Genomic DNA, 18,862 nt, shown 5'->3' with positions numbered 1-18,862 from the left:
TGATTCTATGATTCTACACGGACAGTAAATTTCATGCTGAGAAATAGCAGTGTCATCTCTATACATAAGTTTTGTATGTAAGCTGCAAATTTTTAAGATGAGGCAGTCATCTGCTTTTCATAAACATTGTGCCCATAATGTAAAATAGTTTTTGACGCATGATGTGAGATGGTAGGATAATCCAGAGCTAAAATGCAAACAGCATCCTTAAATTCAGCTGACTTAATGCTGGATTTTAAGACATCTGCCTTTTCCATATCCCTTCCAGATTCCCTGTGAATTTTATTTTAGCCTGCTTTCAGGGAAATATGCAACTGCATCATCCATCTGTCTATGTACCTCTCTCTGCCAGTCTCCTTCTAGTAACTTTTAATCTTTTTGTCCAGTTGTAAAAACATTAGAAAAAGGTTCAAAGTCTTAAAGATAATTCCATTTCTATAGGTTTCATAAAATTTGTTAATTGGACAGGAGAGAAAACGTAAGTGGGATTGGAGAGGAAACAGCTGTCCTCTGCCCAGCACCTCCTCGCAGAGGACACGGGGATGCCAGCACACAATGGACACGATGGATCTCTGGGAAACCAGGACCAATTCTGCTGTGCGTGGAAGTAGCTTTTCTAGGTGCAGTTGTATTTCAGTGCAGCAAAAGAGTAAGCACTGACCAAGAGAAAAGAGGAACTATAACATGTGTGTCAACTATTCCCTTAAGTTTTCTTTCTCCAGCTGGTACCTGGCTATCAAAGATGGGGAAAACACTCCTGAACTACATCTTGCAGTGAGACAAAAGACAGAAGTTTAGTATGACGTGTGTAATTGCTGTCTCCTTAGTAAAGCTGTGAATTTATGGCAAAATGTAAGACAAGAAGTATTTTTTATAAGCAGTACATTACCAAGAATGTTGTATCCTAGAGCATCCTGCAGTTCCGTAAAGGTATTTCCTTGAGCTCCAAACTGCAGAAGCTCCAAAGAAACAGCCACACTTGCTGGAGAGACTACCAGATTGGTTCTGTTCTCTGCTTCAGATACATGTCGGTAGAGATTGATGGCAAATTCAGTCTTCAGCTCTTTCAGCTCGCCATAGGAGATGCAGTTTGCTTTGGTAAAGCAAGAAGCAGACAGGACAAAAGCAGAGAAGAAAATGGGCAACATGAAGGCGAACTGGGAACACTCTCCACCAGCTAATCATACCTGCAATTAACAATACAGATTCATTTAGAAAACCAATAGGTTGAGCTGATAGAGGAACTTTCTCTTTCCATTAGTGTTAAGATACCACTTGCAATAGTAGTGATCATTATTAAAATACCTGTCCAGGTCTACTGAGTAACTATTGTCATAAAAAGAAAAACTGAGTAGGGACTCTGTTGATGACTCTGATGATGAGATGACTCTGTTGGCTAAGAAGAACTGAGTTTTCCAGAATGTTATACCATATAGGATGTTTGGCCATTGCACTGTATGGAGACACAGAACCCCTTGGTTAAAAAGTTAGCTACCTGCACAGATGGTGGGACACCTTAGTGCAGTCTCCATGGTGCTGAGTACCCACAGCTCCTTTCTGTTCCCAGCAGAAAGGGGGTCACATCCAGCACTCCCAGAAGGAAGGCCACCCCTTGTGAGGTGCAGGTATCTAACTGGAGGCTTCAGTCTGGGTTTTAGATCCATGCTTGTTAAAGGCTGGATTCAAATTCCCCCTCCCCACACCCTACCTCCACCATTATTCCTTCTATGAAATTTATCCCAGTAAAAAAGGTTATATTTACAAAAGGCACCAGTGCTTGCAGCACAAAATGACTGCTTCGGAATTTGATGGGAAACCAAGTGTTGGTCAATGTTCTATTAAGAGACACTTAGATCATTATTTAAAGGAATAAGGCTAAAATGACAGAACACCTTTCCTTACAGAATTTCACCTTTCAACATTGTATGCAAGTATATATTAAACCACACTGCACCGTCTTTCACTTCAGGATTTCCTACAAATCTTTCTCCATGCCCTTTGCTCTAGAGAGCACCTCTAATGCCTTGTATTTACTCACAGTTAGCTCTGTTAAATTGTCTTCCCTTTCTGTGTCCTTCTGGGTGTCTGAATGGAAGTTGTCTATGTACGTCTTGTCTCCTTTAATAGGTAGTGGAGTAAAGACTAAGTCATGAGACTGCATTTAAAGGGATCGTCAGTGATCAGAGTCTGTGTCGGCGATGTCTGTACCACTCTGTCCAAATTCCTGTAGGCTACAAGCTCCATGGAGAGCCAGGCAAAGCAGCATGCCACTGACCAGCAAATCCAAGGCAAGGAACAAAAAGGTACACATGGAGATAGAGTCAGCCGCTTCCTTGCAAGCCTTGCTCTAGCCTCATGAGGCTTGTGACCTGCTGGTACCGTGCAAGACATCTCCTATCTCTCTTCCCACCCCCCTCCTTCTTTTGTATGAATTCCATTGATTCCTCTGCCACAAAGGGGAAGAGAAAGGGCTCTCTGTGTACCAGGCACACAGCTATTTCCCCCCCCCCTCCCCCCCCACTTTGAAACCTTACTCAGAAATCCCATGCAATTAAATGTCTTTATTTGCTTTTTTTTTTCCCCCTTTTAATGCCATCCCAAATAGTAAGATTTTCATTCACTCTTTAGTTTCCAGGAGGAAAGAAACAACAAAGCAGTGTACTTGAAGGAGATCAAATAAGGAAGAGGTCACTTTGAACTGACCAGAAGCAGAAGAGCTGTGGTTGTGACCACTTTAAAAGCAGTTGCAGCTGTTCATGGCTTTCTTAATGCAACAGAATCAAATCCAGACCACCATATTCGCAAGTTCAGCTTTATAGCTTCGCAATGGCACCAAAGGCAAGAAAGGTTTCAGCTTAAAAATAAGTGCTCATTTTTACTGAACCTGTAGCTTATTGATCTTCCCAGAGTTTGACATTATATATACTCTTTGCTATTTTACAGCATATGTTCCTGTTGCTACTGGGAAAGAAGACATGGGCAAAAGGTCATTGCAATCAAGAAATAGTGTTTAGGTGCTCCTGTTTCATCCTTAGCAGGGAAGGAGCAGCCACACAATTGAATCAGGGCCCAAATGAGAATGAAGCAATGGGTTTCCCTTTGTCTGTACTTGTGCTTTTCCTTTCTGCTGTTTTGAGGAGATGACAGAATAGACACTGATACTGGGATCTGTCTCAGGATCCTGGGGTTTAGACCAGATTCCTGTTAGGGCAGATGTAGGACAAGAACTTGTCCAGTCCCAGTCTAGTGCAACAGGCAGGGATGTAGTTTTCGCCATGAATTTAAGTGACAGTGTCCTCACACTGAATATTACATTTGGGCTTAAGAGTTTTGCTGAGTGAGGATCTCTCTGCAGAAGTTATCATTAACAGTATCCACTGGACTGAAGGTGTATTCAGAAGGAATGAAGCAGATGCTACCAAGCGAGTTCTTGAAGGGCTCTGAGCTGTCAATAAGTAAATTAACTCTGGTCACTACTGAGCTGTGTTTGATGTGATGTTCCCAGAGGCCCCAGACCTGATAAGCCATTTCCTCTGTGCCCTGCTTGATACTCTCCTGTGGATTTATTAAATTTGGAAGAAAGATAGGGGAACCCCTGACAGCTTGAGGTAATACTGTCAAAAACCGACATTCAATTCCCACTGGGCAAAAATGTCGATATTCAGGATTGGGGTAAGTACTTATGGAAGATGCAGTTGAAAACTGGACCCAGTTTAAATGTGGTAGGACAGTGTAATTTCTGTTGGAAAGGGGAAAAAGCCATTCTGGGCCATGTCTTATCACAGAGGAGACTTAAAAGCTAGGGTGTTTGCTTCAACCCCTTCCTCCCTGCACCTGATTTAGGAAAAGAAAGCTGTGGAGGAATCTGAGAAGCAAAACCAGTGTTAGTGAAAAAGGAGAGAACACTTAAGAAAACTAAGAATAAATCAATGCTGTTCAAAGCGTGCATGGGGAATTAAAAATGTGCTTTATGTATAATGAATAGAAAACCCATGAGTAAAGTATTAGAAAGATAAAGGGCAGTAGAATAAGAGAGAAGGGTCAGTGAAAATACCTGTGCCTAAAAAATAAGTGATGAATTACTGGGGGATGGGTATGAATATTTGTCACAGTCAGGGTTAAACCCAAAATTCTCACACACCTTCAGGTTAGCAGCCTAGGTTTTAAGTTTTTCTACCCCAAGCTGGGATCCAAAGTTACAAACCGGGTGTCCGAGGAGTGGGGTGAATCTGAAAATAGAGCTTACCAAGTGAGGGTAGTTAAAGGGGGCTGCAAACCAATGGTTGTTACAGAAATTCCCTCTCAGAAACAGAAGTGTCCTGGACTTACCAAAGTGTTGGGATTGGGCTGCTGGGGAGAAAGGGAGTCCTTCTCTCTTTATTTGCCTGTTTACATATCACATCCTTCTTTGGGTCTTAAGCTGGCTATGCACCACAAGGTAGTGAGGAAAGTACTGATAAATTTGATGGCAATCATTTTAAGACACTGAAAATACATTTAAAGAGAAAATGCAATACATTGGTCCCTGAGACTAATCTTCAAAGACAAAAGGAGCAAAAGTAGCAGCTGTATTCTGGGAAATGCTTCTTGACACTGAGATAGTTTATAGACTGCCTGTGAGGGAAGGCACAAACTGATGAAGTCTGGAGTAAATACAGCAGAGGGGTGGCAGGAGGCTGAAGGATGGAGTGCTGCGTTCCCATGGAGCTCCTCTGGGCATCTATAGAAGTTCTGAAAGCTTCTGAGGGAGCCCAACCTGTCTGTGCCCTCACTGAGCACAGAAAAAACCCACTCTTTGAGAAGGAAAACAGCAAAGATCTTCCTGATGTCTGAGCAAACCCCAAAAGAGGGATCAAAACTGCTGGAAAGTGTTTGAGAGAAGCAGTAGGTGGTGACTGCTTTCACTGATGGATTAGGTCCTGCCTGCACCTGTGGTGTGCCAGTGCTGTTACTGCATGGGCCCTTGGTGTCCTCCTGTGTGACCATTGTGGTGAGGAAGGCGACACACTGTTGAGACATCCCCCACTGCTCAGCACTGACAGGCACCATCATGGCACTGCTGTGTCTGGTATGAAAAATACACAGGAGTAGAAAGGAGAGCTGGGGGAAAGAGAAATAGAACAGCTGTTCTCTAGAACTTCGTCTTCGAGGTCTTCATGGGCCAGATTCTGCTTTCCGGTACAGGACTGTGAATGCAAACCAACCACATCAGTTTGAGTCCTAGAGCAAATGGGGAGCTGCTGGGTGACTATGGGCTCCTCCAGGGGACAGAGTGGAAAACAGACTCAGGGCTGAGCCTCCGTGGTGGTGGCATCAGGAAGGAAGGTGAGGAGCTTGCTCAGCCCTGGAAGCAGCTAGTCAGTCATAGGACTGAAATGAGAAATTAGAGCGAAAGGCACAGCCTGCACAGTCACTGGGGGCAGAGGGAGATTTCTTTGAAAGCCTTTCCTCCCCCAAAAACCTGTTTCTCGATTCATCAATCTGTGTTCTAATAAAACTGGGCCCTGGTTTGGCGTGGTTGTGGAAAGGAAAGAGCGAGCAGTTCTGCTTTTGGGCTGTGTCCAGTTTGGGCTTCTGCTGCAGGGACTTTACGCAGCAATCTGGAGCAGAATTTGACCCAGGGAGGCTGGAACAGTGGAAGGTGAGAGGACCAGGTGAGAAGCAGGTTTTCCACTTCAGCATGCCGTTGTTTGCTTTCCCGTGTTAGGTCTGTCTCCAGCAAGCTTCCTTTCGCTCCAGCACAACCCTGTTATCAGTAGGATTACAGTACATTTATTCCTTTGTAAGTGAGAACAGAATTTAACCTTCTATCTGCATCTGCTTTTTTCTGTGTGCTTTCTCTCTTTAACATATGTAACGCTGGGGAAATCAAATTGAATCCAAGCCAGCTTCCTTCCTCTTACATCTCTCCTCTACAAGAAAGCTCACACTGCAAGCTGCCAACACACTTGCTCAGTCAAGAAGGTGGCTCTGCTGAATTCCAGGATAAGAAAGCTTTGCATCACCACATTTCATACAGAACTTATTTCATGAGGAGGCACTTGGCTGCAGAGCCTTGGGACACCCAGTGGAACCATTTCAGGTGAATTTGCTTACTGCGATCCACATGCCATGCAAAAACCAGCACTGCCTCTGCCTCCTGCTGAGGTGTGGGTACAAAAATTGGCTCTTCAAAGGGTGAACACTATAGAGGATAACCTTCGAAGAAGTCCAGTGAAGTCACTCATTTCCACAGGGCTTTGTTAAAGGATTAAGCAGCCAGCTGACCCTGTGATGGCATCTCAGGCCAAACTCCATATGCTGGTGCAGCAACGAACTCCTCCACAGGGCATGCCCTTGCTGAACAGATGAGCTTGGTGCCAGCGCCTGGCCAGCCAGGACCTGCTGGGGAAAACACACAGTGCAGAGTCCCACAGTGGAGATCCATTCTGCAGGAGCCCCTAGACCCCTTCCCTCACACCCTCCTGCCCAGCTCCAGATAGAAATAGGGGCTGTTAGCAGCAGTAAAGGCTTTTTGACAGCTGCAGGCAGCCTCGCTGCCCATGGCTGCAAGAGAGGTAGCAGAGGCTGGCTGTGACCAACTATACAGCACCTCACTCAGTCCCTTTCAGCCCCCATGACTCTAAACCACGAATACAATATTTTTTTTAATTCATTTTCCTGTATCTCTAATACTGCAATTGGAATTAATGGAACAGTGATTTTACAGCATCAGGCTGGGAATCAGTGTTTCCTGCCCTGTGAGATGGCTAAGGGCACATGGGTGCCCTCAGGGATGCCTGGGCTGGTAGGCTGGCATTGGAGGACTGTGTGGGACACAGGTTTGGCTCACACTCTGCAATGGGGCTTTTTGGATGAGTCCTCAAAAAACGAGGTCCAAATTCTACCCAGGGGCAGTTTTGGAGACAGGAAGTGGGAGCAATACCAAACTTAGCCAGGAAGTAAGTTAACAATAAGTGTGAGCTATCAGTCAACTCCTTTTTCAAATTGCAGGACAGGTATTTCTAATGTGCTGTGTGATGTCTTCTGCAGTGGTCAGAATGATGCCTTTCTCTGGTGGAAAGCAAAGCAAAGCAAACACGAGTTCCTCTTTCACTGAATGAAGTTAACATCGTAACGCTGGTGAAGTGACACATTTCCACCTGCAGAAGTGTGGGCAAGAAGAGCCCAAACCAGGTCAGACTTCCAACTGATGGTGTCTGTTCTCATTATGTGGTTTTCAGTAGACAAAACTGAAGAGGGCTGAGAAACCACAATCACAAAATCACTTCTTTCTTTAGGTTGATGAAACTTTGACTTTAAAAAGAAAGGAAAAAAAGCTTATCGAGGAGAGAGAAAGATTTTATCCATACTTATTGCAATCCAAGCATCTCTCCTATGCATGTCTCACAGGGGAAGATGACTTAAGAAACTCCAGGAAAAATGAGGCATGAGCTCTAAAGAGACAATCTCAGCTGTGTGTATATTCCCTGCAGTGTTGTATGAAGATCTTAGCAGTGAAGCCTCTTCCCTATGGACTCCAAATGTATGATAAGAGCCTTCCTCAGCGCACAGATGACCTGTGACGGCTGCTGTCACAGATCAGCTACTTTGCTGCCAGCGGTATCTCAGAGGTGCTGAATCAGCACGTTCAGAGTTGACCTCCTGGTATGTGAAGTGCCATCTCTGCCCTCAGAAGTCACCCTTAGGTATCTGTGGATTTAAAATGCTTCTGGGAGAGAATCAGTAACCTGCATGGGCCCTGGTGGAAATTCACAGTCAGACAAGAGCTGCCACTGACCCAAAGGCACGAGAGGGGAGCAGCACTGTGGCAGCACATTTTTCTCCCAGATGACTACATGCACTGACAATTGAAATACATTCACTGTTGACAAGGGAATATAAAGTATGTTAAAAGCTGATTTTAATGCAGATATCCCCCGAATGCTTATGTAACTGACTATCACAGTTTCCTACGGTGCCAAATAAATGATGCCAAGTAAATGCCATCAGAAGAGGTCCTTGTGAGCATGTTGCCTACTGCAATTTCTGCTACTGATCTGGCTGAACTGAGAGGGAACCAAGCAGAAGACAAAAGCATGAAGATGCTTATGAAATTGCAGAGCTTACTTCCCCTAAGAAACCTCATTTTCAGAAACAGGGATTTAGTTGCATAGGGGAGAGAGATGCGATCAAATGGAAACTTAGTGGATAATGTGGAATAATGTTATTTACAGTGCAGGTCTGCATAGGAAAGTTCATCAGCTGCAGTTTAACCTCTCCTGTGGCCTGAATCGACCAGGTGGGCCCATGTTGAAAGCCACATTGTCAAACTGGCTTAGTACTGAGCCAGAGCTTTTATATCCTGTGTGTTATCCCACAGATGCTCTCCTTTCAGCCTGGGGATCAGGACAGAATACCAGTTGGACCCAAGTGAGCAACATTTGACTGATCTTCGGCTGCTGGGTCTACACAGCAGGAGTGGCACATCTCCAGTGAGTCCCTTTGTGGCTTTCATGTGTACCTCCTGTGCTCGCTGCAGGCTGTCCTACCCTCTCACCCCAGCTTGTGGTGTGCCCCTGAGCTGGGCAGAGAAGCAAGGCTGTTTGTGTGTGTTGCACACAGTTTGTATCTGTGTGTGTTGCACATAGTTTCTCATGCACCAGCTTCGGTTGTTTACAAACCCTCCTACCCAGCCAGCCCCAGTCTTCCTCCCTGCAGGATCTTCCTCCCTGGCATTCAATGCTTCTTCACCAGAGTGCCCCCCACATTAACAGGTGTGGGAAAGTTCAGCTGCCGCTCACAGATGTCTCTGTATCTTGAGCATTTCTCCTGACAGTATTGGCTTCCTTTTTCCTAAGCAGATTCCTGTACTTGTGCCATCCCAATGCTGGCACAGCAGCACCAAAGAGCAGCAGGGCAGGGGGGGGTCCCAGCTCTGGAGAGCCCAATCCAGGTCCCTCACCAAGCATCTCCACCAGAGCTCACAGCAGAACCCTGGCAGGTTTTTGTGGCAGCAGCAAGGGTTAGGCACTACCACAAGGAAAGATGCTCCTGCTCCACTGGGGCAGGTGGAGGAGAAAGGGAGGGTGTGTGCTTCCACTCCTGCTGCTACCAGAGCAAAACAAAACCTCTGCTCTTTAGAAGCTGATCTGCTCTTGCAGCTTACTCCCCACTTCGGGTTATAATCCCTTCTGGTGACATCACAGGTATGGCTGTGGCCACCAAAGTGATGTCATCATGAGAAGCTTATGACTGTAAATGAGGAATGTCACATGAACAGATGACCTCAAAAGGAGCTAATACCCTGTTATTATGTAAATGCCCCTAATACTTACACAAATGTGCCAGAAACAAAAAAAAAAAGACAGAAATGTGAAGCAAATGTGAAGATGTGTGTAAATTTAGCATTTTCTCACAGGTCTGTAGATCCGTTACTAGTCTGTTTTGTCCCTAAAAATCTTCCTACTGTTATCTCCATTTACATGAAGCTCAGCTTTTTTAATCAACCTCAGGATCCTTCTTCATTTAAAAATACTATTGCATTTAAAATTAAGAGAAAAGCATAGAAGTTCTCCATCTTTTGATGTGCCAAATAACCACTTACATGCTTAGGGTTATCTAAACATCTCAGCAAAATACATTTTAGTGTCAGAAATATGTTAAATAATTTGAACATATAAGAAGAGCAGGGAAATGTATCTTTTCTGTGTTGCCCCCAGGGCTCTGTGGGGAGTGCCATAGAGAAGGCTATCTCATTATTAGATGTTGTATTTTTATGATAAATTGGAGCTAATAAAATGGAAAACTAGGTACAACTGTATCCCAGAAAAAAGCTTTATTGCAGCTATAAAACGTATACCTCTTATGCTGAACTACATTCTTAGAAGTTGGAAATAATATTCCGAATCTCTAAGGCCATTTTTTGTAAAGTCTTGTCTCCATCGTGCTGCTGGTTTATTATTTTCCATAGCCAAATATTTGTTACATTTCCTCCTGGACATTTTTTAATGGATTTTCTTGCTTTGATAGGATAAGAAGCATGTTTAAATGCCTCTAGGGGTAAATAATTTCACATGAAGACTTTCAAGCACAACGTCTGGATCTTCATAGGTTTTACATTATGCAAGTAGATGTTTAAGGTACTTAATACTTTCTAAACCCTGGTGCCCTTTTTACACAGAGACAGGCAGTCAGCAGGGATTAATCTGATCCTAATTAACAGCAAACTCCTCTGATATTTGGTCACTGCACAGTAGCGTGCTGCCAGGTACACAGAGGTAAACTGATCTGGATTATGTGCTGGTGCATGTGCTTCACAGAGGGAGGGCTAGTGCTCCGTGTTGTGGGTGAGTTACAGGCAGATACAGTTTGAAACAGCATGGGGAGACGGCTGTACAAAGCTGGAGTTGTAAAGGGGAAATCACTAATCAGACGGCCTCTTTCTAGTGACTTTCTGTTGAGATTTCCTTTTTATAGATAGAATTTGTCAGTGTGGCACTGCAACAGTGCAGAAGCTAAAAAGCATGAAAATCCGAAGAGAAGATCAGTTTCTTCTTTTTCAGGTGCAAAGGAACACGACTTTGTGGATACAAGTTCTCTCTCTTTTTCTTTCCTGTGCACAAGCACCATGTCTGATGGAGCCTTAGGAAGGTATGAGCATGTGTGTCTTTTCTTGTATGCTGTCCACTGTGGTTCACATCTTCCCTTAACACGGAGCCAAGCCCTGCGCTGCTCATGTGACATGGAAAGCAGAGCACTGAAGCTCTTCCCCAGCCTCATGGTAGCCCATAAACCAAAATCAACATGCAGCAAAGTGAGCAAAGCGGGTATGAGAAGAGTCTTATGCTGATGGTGGGGAGAAGCAGCTGTGAGAGCCTGGCACAGCTGGAGCACTGCAGGCACAGTGCTGGGGAAGAGAGGGATGTGTCTGCTTCTGTTGTGTGAGAAAGAGGAGCAACGGAGACCTGTGGGAAACACAGAGGCCACAGCAAAGCTCTCAGGCTGTCGTGATCGAGGTGTCCTGATGCAACCCAAAAGCCTACAACAGACTCCTACTCTCCTCCTTTTTCCTGATGCAGTGTCCTGCACCAGAAAGTCAAAGCCTTTAGCTTACTATCTCTTCAGGGTAACTACTATGTCAAATACTCCTACCTATCAGTCCAGGCTATGGGCTCATCCCATTCATGTGACTGTTGGGAAGGACAACTGAGGAGACCTAGAGAGACAGTTATGCACAGAGATGAAGGGAAAAAGCTGGGGAAAATGCAAGGTTAGTTTACAGCAGTGAGGATAAGAGCAAGAGGAAAGCAGGAGGTCCAAAGGTTGATCAATAAATACATTCACAATGGCATCAGGCTCTGGTAATTGGAGTTAGTCAAAGTGCAGAAGAGAGCATTAAGGAGTTGATTTATAGTAGATCAGATGGGTTTCATGAGCTGCTGGTGTCCAATTGGATGTGGCCTGGATGAACTGGCTCAGAGATGGATCGGTTCGTGTGAATATGTTCCCCCCCTCCTGGTCACACACCATTATTTTCCTGATGGCAGTCTTCTACAGAGATGTATGCATTTGCATTTATAGCAGGGCTTTGTGGTTTTTTACTTTTCCAACAAGGATACTGTCCTAGCACATATCCTTTACAGTCCTGAGCAGGTCTCTACCAACTCAGACTTGTACCTGGCATTTGGTTCCTGAACTAGGAGATGCAGCAGCTGGGTCCAGACTGTCCCTTCCCTCCAGATGGAGTATTGAGGGTAGAAGGAATTCTCCCATCTCTCTCTGCTGTCCTTGAGAGAGATCTAGCTGCTAAGAATAAGCCAGGGGCTTTTCTCACTAGGAGGCAAAGCAGATTTATTTACTCTTCAGGGCAGAGCTCAGAAAATCATCCAGTGATTCCCTTGCCAGTAGCTGGCCCTGTGCCACTCATTTCCCTCAACTGTGATGGCCTCGTGCTGTCTGCTGGCCATTCCTCAAACCCTCCCCACCAACCCTATCACAACTCAAGGACTCAGGCAGCTCTCTCAGGCTCTGTCTCATGTCTCTCTCTGTCTCTGTCTCATCCATGGCTCATCCATGGCAGCAGCATTTATACCCTCCCAGGTATGAAAGAATCTGCCAGAAATGGGATCCTGTTAAATAACTTGCCGATCCTGAAGTGGCTAAAGTTAGGCTATTCGCCAAGGAGATACAAAAGACTTTCTTCAGATACCACAGTGACCCGGGCACCTCTAATCCTCTGAGCACGTTTCACTGCCTGGGGTCTACTTTTGTTCAGACTGCTCCAAACAGGAGAGGCAAAAGCCAGCTCAGGCCACTGAAGTAGGCAAGCACATATTTGCATGAACAAATGTTGGTTTCCAGAGTAGTCTGTTTGCTTTCCATGCTCATTCTTCTTTTTTTTTCCCCTAACTCTGAAGCACACCTCTCTGAGCCATAGCAATTCTTAAGAGATCAAGAGAGTTAAAATAATCCCCAGAGTGGCAGCAATTTTGGGAAGCTGCCCTCTCTTCTATCAGTGTGCAGCCTGCTTCATATCCAGCCATGAGCTCTTTCTGACACAGCTGGAGTCTGGCAGGAGAAAGCAGCTAGCTCCAAGCTCAGCTTTCAGGGCTCTGATGCAGGCCCAGCTCTTACAGAAAAGATGCAGTGCCTCTTCCTCCTCTAAACTGCTCAAATAAGCACCTAGCAAAATACTACTGTTTTGTTTAGGTTTCTCCGTAGTCAGCAGCACCACATTAAACCTAGGTTTGGTAGCACAGTGTTATTCTCAGTTTCTCTCTGTGAAGACTGGGGCATCACATGGTTGAGGGTCTGGTGTAAAGCCATGCAGAAAGCATGTGCCATAGCTGCTGGTATCTCACCTGGAGTTGTTCTCTGTGTGCTTTTGTCCTGAGATACCTTTCAAGCTAAGACCCTCCGTACTGATATTCCCAGCCCCTGAGGCTGCATGTTTGGAAACTGCACATCTGTGTTCCTGAAGAAGACAAAACTAAACGGTTAAACTCTCCTTTTTCAGCAGAAACGTTACCAGTAATAGAAAACAAAAAGTGTTACAAAGCTAATTGCTCTTTCTGAAGGTCACTTCTTCAAGGACACAATGATGTGCTGATTTTGCCTGAGATGTGGCATAGCACATATGCTCACTGCATAACTGTTGTAATTAAATGTAAACATTTATTTCTCAATGGATTTGCCTCTCCTTGCTTAATGTATCTCTGCTGCTGCTTTGTCTCATAACAGCTCTATTAATTAAGAAAAAGTGTCAAAGGACCAGCTGATAAATGAATGAATCAAGAAATAACAAAATTGTTGTTTTTCAATGGTTTCTTTAGAGATAGAACAGCTACATCTGTCTGTAAGTGCTCTTGTCAAATAGGGGGACATTTAATACTGCTGTTCCTTGGAAATAAGACTCTTCTTTTACTTCTGCATTTCAAGAAGACAAAAAATATTCACAGTTTTTTTAGGGAAAAAAAGAAACAGCAGTTGTCACAGTGTCAAAATTAATTATTTGTGACTGATTCATTTGCCTTGATCTTTGTGACCCTCAAGAATTCCAAATATTTATCAGTCCATAATTTAAAATCCTCAGTATTGTGCACTGTGGTAGCTTAAAGGGGAAAGACATTGAACAGTCACACTATAAAGAGGCTCAGGGTGCCACCATTTAAACTTAGTCCCCCAGACAAAACCCAGACTTTTGAAGTATCCCTCCTCCTAGCAGGTAAGACCTCGCACACTGTAGTGGCACTTGTACAGATCTGATGACTTGCCCCTGCCAATAGCCCCCATTTCCCCAAGACAGCAGGGCAGCACTTAACTCCTTTCTTGGCGTGTGACTTCCCATTGTGCTTCTTCATCTGCCAGGCCCTGTGGCTCATGGAGCTGTCCCTGCCACATGCACACAGAGCGCATAGGGAGATGTGCTGCACCAAAGTTACAAAATCTGCACATCTACTTTCTTGTCATCTGTCATGCTTGAAGCCCAGCCAGTAGCTCAGAGCCATGCAGCCATTCACTCACCTCCCCTCATTCCTCCCCCTGCTCCCAGAGGGATGGGGAGGAGAATCGAAAGAATGTATCTCCCACGGGTTGAGATAAGAGCAGTCCAGTAACTAAGGTGTAACACAAACCACTGCTGCTACCACCAATAACAATAATAATGATAAGGGAAATAACAAGGGAATAAAACATAAAACTAAAAGGGGAAAAGGAAAAGAAAACAATAACCACAAGTGATGGACAATGCAATTGCTCACCACCTGCCAGCCGATACCCAGCCCAACCTGAGCAGTGATCTGAGCCTTCCGGGTAACTGCTCCCAGTTATTCAGTGATCTGAGCCTTCCGGGTAACATGCTCCACTGGGCATGATAGGATAAGGGGTAATGGGTTCAAACTTAAACAGGGGAGATTTAGGTCAGATATAAGGAAGAAGCCCTTTACTATGAGGGTGGTGGGGCACTGGAACCAACTAAGGAAGTTGTGAATGTTCCATCCCTGGCGGTGTTCAAGGCCAGGTTGGACAGAGCCTTGGGTGATATAGTTTAGGGGGAGGTGTCCCTGCCCATGGCAGGGGGTTGGAACTTGATAATCTTAAGTTCCTTTCCAACCCAAACCGTTCTATGATTCTATGACGTGCTGTGGTATGGAATACTCCTTTGGCTACTTTGGGTCAGGTGTCCTGGCTCTGCTTCCTCGCGGCTTCCCATGCCTCTCCTCACTGGCAGAGCAAAAGGCTGAAAAGTCTGTGATCAGAGTAAGCATTACTTAGCAACAACTAAAAACATCGATGCTATCAAGCATTGTTCTACTAAGAAGGAGAAAAATGACTGCTGCAGCTGAACTCAGGACATCATCCTTCCTGCCTCCCAGAGGAAGTGTGAGCACCTCCCAGGCTGTAGGATATGAAGTGTCCCCTTAGTGAACATCAGCGGAAGAACCCAGCACTGTCTCATTAGTTACTGAACTCATAGAAGCAGCTGATGCCCTTCAGCAGCACTGTACTCCTGTACCTGCAGGTTTTGCCCCATGCAAAACACAGATTCCTGTGGCATCTTCAGTGAACATTCCCAGAAAAATGAAGATTATTTTCATGTAAAAGTTGTTCAGCCCCTGAGACTGAAGTTCCCCAAAGAGGCTAGCTCTAAGAACCAGCAGTAAGAAAGAGGACTGACTGTTACTGCTCTCACCTCTGGGAGAATTCTCCTACGTAACTTTATTTAACTCAATTTATATACTTGTTTTCTATACAGAATTCTTCTCATATACCCAGAATCTTAACTTCTGTATTACAGATTGTAGTCCCCTGTCTATACTTCACCTCCATCCATATCTCAAGTCTTTTTTTTTCTCATGCCCATATTTATATGATTGCATATCATTTTCAGAAGATTTCACACTTCTGAAAGTCCATATGGTTGTCAAATTCTTTTCTGATGCCACTTGTTTATGACTTCAAAATAATCAACATGGATTCACGCATCCTTTCTCCTCCCCCCCAAGTCTCTTTTGTATACAATTTCAATATGATTAATTAACTTCTCCAAATGATGCTGCCAAACTTACCACATCAGCAGAGAAGGCCTGGGGCAAAACCTGTTCCATCTTGCTATGCTCTTCACTGGTGTCAGGATGCAAGCTAGCTGTCACTTCAGAGAGCAGACAGGTTTTCTTTAGACCATCTACCAAAACCCACAGCATCAGAAAAAGTTCTGTTGACCTGGTATGTCTAACAGATAACGAGCCTCCACGTGCAGAAAAGAGCAGGCCACACGTGCAGCCACATCCTTGTCATGTCACTGAATGATTCCCAGTGATGCTGAAAGCAGAGTTTCGAACTCTGCAGTACGCTAGAGATAAGTATCAAATCCCACTGATTTAGTAAGGAGATGCTAAGAAGAAGAGTGGGCAAGAGGAAAGGAGCCTGGGCCTTGTCTTGCTTCATTCTGGACATAGTGCAGCCCCAGACTTGGGTCCTGCCTGAAGAGATGAGACAGGGGCTGTGTTGGGAAATGGGGGAGTGGGTAGAGCAGAAGCACCTTCAGCCTTCCATTGGCCAAGGAGGGGTTAGTGCTGTAAAAACAGTGATTTTTATGGGCCTGATGTTTTATGAGGGAAACCAGTGAGCTGAGTGGAAAGAGAAAAAAAAGAAAAGGGAAAGGGAAGGGAAGGACAGGGAAAAGGAGTGTCCATGGGGACAAGCAGCATGAATCGGTGGACACTCATGTGCAAAGGAAGGTGTGCAAACAGCAAACCAGACTGTCAGCTCTGAGCAAAGGTTGTCCTGGAAACCTGAAAAACACTCTGTGCATTCAGGCCCTGTTGGCAACCTCCCAGCTTCAGTGTCCTCAGCTGCTGGGGCTGGTGGCTCCTCTACACCGTCTCCATATCACACACCAATGCCTTGAAGAGCAAGGTCTTGCATGGCCCTGTGAGCCTGGAGCTGGTGCACCATCTGGGGCTGTGAAAAGGGTGCAAGGCCTCAGCTGGATCTTACCTCTTTCCTCCTCTCCTGCCCTCTGGCTTGTCCCAGCAGTCTGAGTGTACCCCTGACCTCATTAACAGCTCTTGCCTCCCTGTAGCCTCAGCAGTGGTTGTTCCTGCTGCTGCCATAAGCAGCCCTGAAATGCCTTTTTCAAGATTTCCATCACAGTCTTTATATACGTGGCAGGGTGGTAACAAACATCCTCAACCCTCCTATGGGAAACCCGCAGTGCAATCAGCTTCTGAAAGAAAGCAAGGCAGCAAAGTGGTGGGGAAAGAAACTTGAGGGCAGAGGCTGCATTTCTGTGGCTTTATGCGGCACAACAAGGGAATGCTGGTACCTAGGCAAAATCCACAAGCAGAGCCACAGAGTTATTAATGAAAGCTTTGCTTTCTTGTGACCAAACCCACCCGAACAGAATGGGAAGAAGTGGGACTGACAGCCATGGCATTGCAAACTGTGAGAAAAATACTGCTCCTAATCACAGTTCAGTTACAAAACTAAATCTGCCCATGCAACCGGACATGTGAACTGCAAAAGGATGGCTGTTCATTCACCAGAGTAGGAGGAGTTATAAAATTGGTATTATGCATTCTTCCAGTGCGTCTGTCCCAGGAGGCCCTGTCACCAAGTTCATGACACCTGGGGAGCAGGAGCACTCTGGTGGCACTGCTAACCTCACAGGAAGCATTGTCTTGGCAGGAGCTAGGTCATACTGAGCAGGGTATCTCTGTACCAGGAGGGCCAACATTTCAGCAAAGTAAATAGTGGTATTTATGACAGCCATACAGCTTACCACCTTGTGCTCATGGGCTTGCCAGCAGCAGATGCTCAACTCCATCCTGAGTGCAGCCTGAGTGGTTGCCCCAAGGGCTGCAGCCACTTCCTTGCCTGCAGCTCTGCCACATCAAAAAGAAAGTCAGAGCTGTTTGGGTCTGTTCGGGTCATGAAGCTGCTGGGTTATTCAGCTTCCCAGCTTTCACAGATTCATAGAATGACTGGGGTTGGAAGGGACCTTTAAAGATCATCCAGTTCCAGACCCCCTGCCGTGGCTAGAAACACCTTCTGCTAGACTGGACTGTTGAAAGCCCCTTCTGATCTGAGCTTGAATACTTCCACTGACGGGGTATCCCCAGCTTCTCTGGGCAGCCTGTCCCAGTGTCCTGCCTTGTTCTCATCATAAAAAAAAAGTAAAATTATTATTTCCAATCTAAATCTACCCTTATCCTTTTTTAGTTTAAAGACATTACTCCTTGTCCTGGCCCTTTACCAGGGCCCCTGCAGGCCCTGATAGAAAGTTTCTCCATCCTTCTCATAAGCCCTCTTTATATACTGAAAGGCTGCAATAAGGTCTCCCTGGAGCCTTATATTCCTCAGGCTAAATAATCCTAAGTGTCTCAGCCTTTCTCTACAGCAGAGGTGTTCCAGCCCTCTGACCATTTGTGTGACCTCATATGGACCTGCTCTAAGAGATCCATGTCTGTCCTGTGTGATGGAAAGGAAAGCGTGGTGGCAGGGTGGAAACCCAGCACAGGCACTGTCAGCAGCTAACACTGACATGCAGGACATAGAGGATGCAGGGTAGTCTGGTCTTGTTGGCAGATGTGGCTGGAGCAAGGCTTGCTTTCTACTGCGCTGTGAAGCAAACTTCATCACGTTTACCCCATACCCTTGGAGATGTTTGCTGCAAAGCGCCCTATGGACCCTGGGGACTGGGGCACATCCCATGCTGTGGGGTGCTGAGTGCACGGTGCCAGGGCCTGCAGGATCCCCTCTGAGTGCTCCGCCACCAGGCTGGGCTGGCAGCTCCTTGCGCTGACACTCGTGTGCATGGAAACCACGAGATGGCACTAGCCACTTTTGCAGACTAGCGGCTTCCCAGCGAGGAACACACAAAAATAGAAGGCACCGCATTGCTGTGATCCTGTCACAAAATAGTCACTCCGCAGACACGGAGATGTGAACAGGGCACTTCTTCTACTGGCTGCTCAGCGTTGGCTAAATCGTTTCCACCGTCATTTCATCATGTACTAATGGTTAGCAGGTTTTATTTACAATGGGCAGATTGGATTCATGACCTCCACCTACCAAGCTATTTCACATTTTATGCCTTACATATTCTGGAGAAAAAAAAATTATTCTAGAGTGAACCATGCTTAATGCAAAAGGCTGAGTCAAAGCAGAGACAGGGTGTTTAACTGTGAAGCTCTCAAAGACCTCAGATGCCCTTTCTGCAGCCAAACGGAAGCAACACTGTTTATCTGTAAATTGCTAAAGAAGAGCAGGCTCTTAGATCTCCAGCTCCAAGGCCAGCCTGTATGAGCACTGTATGACTTGTGTCCACACCCTTCAGAGCTGTCCCATCGGTCAGAAACACAAGCAGCTGGCCTGGCTT

General features: G+C 45.5%; 2 protein-coding genes across 4 annotated transcripts in view; both read right to left on the bottom strand.

Annotated features, from left to right (window-relative positions):
* Positions 1–18,862, bottom strand: part of FAM124A (family with sequence similarity 124 member A) — an 87,371-nt gene that overhangs the window by 19,093 nt on the left and 49,416 nt on the right. The gene's annotated exons all lie outside the window — the stretch shown is intronic.
* SERPINE3 (serpin family E member 3) overlaps positions 1–18,862 on the bottom strand; it is a 42,482-nt gene that overhangs the window by 15,688 nt on the left and 7,932 nt on the right. For 2 of the 3 annotated variants that reach the window (XM_061353139.1, XM_061353137.1), the window contains exon 2: positions 890–1,187. In XM_061353139.1, the coding sequence (XP_061209123.1) occupies positions 890–1,148 (259 nt within the window). In that variant the 5' untranslated portion in view covers positions 1,149–1,187. Of the gene's footprint in view, positions 1–889; positions 1,188–2,038; positions 2,424–18,862 lie in introns of those variants that run through there. The other variant, XM_061353138.1, reaches the window with a different exon arrangement.

This window comes from Neopsephotus bourkii, unplaced genomic scaffold (genome assembly GCF_033783945.1).
Source record: "Neopsephotus bourkii isolate Nb327-2 ecotype Australia unplaced genomic scaffold, CSIRO-AGI_Nbou_v1 NB_663, whole genome shotgun sequence".
NCBI lineage: Eukaryota > Metazoa > Chordata > Aves > Psittaciformes > Psittacidae > Neopsephotus > Neopsephotus bourkii.
This window is presented reverse-complemented; position numbering and strand designations above follow the sequence as displayed.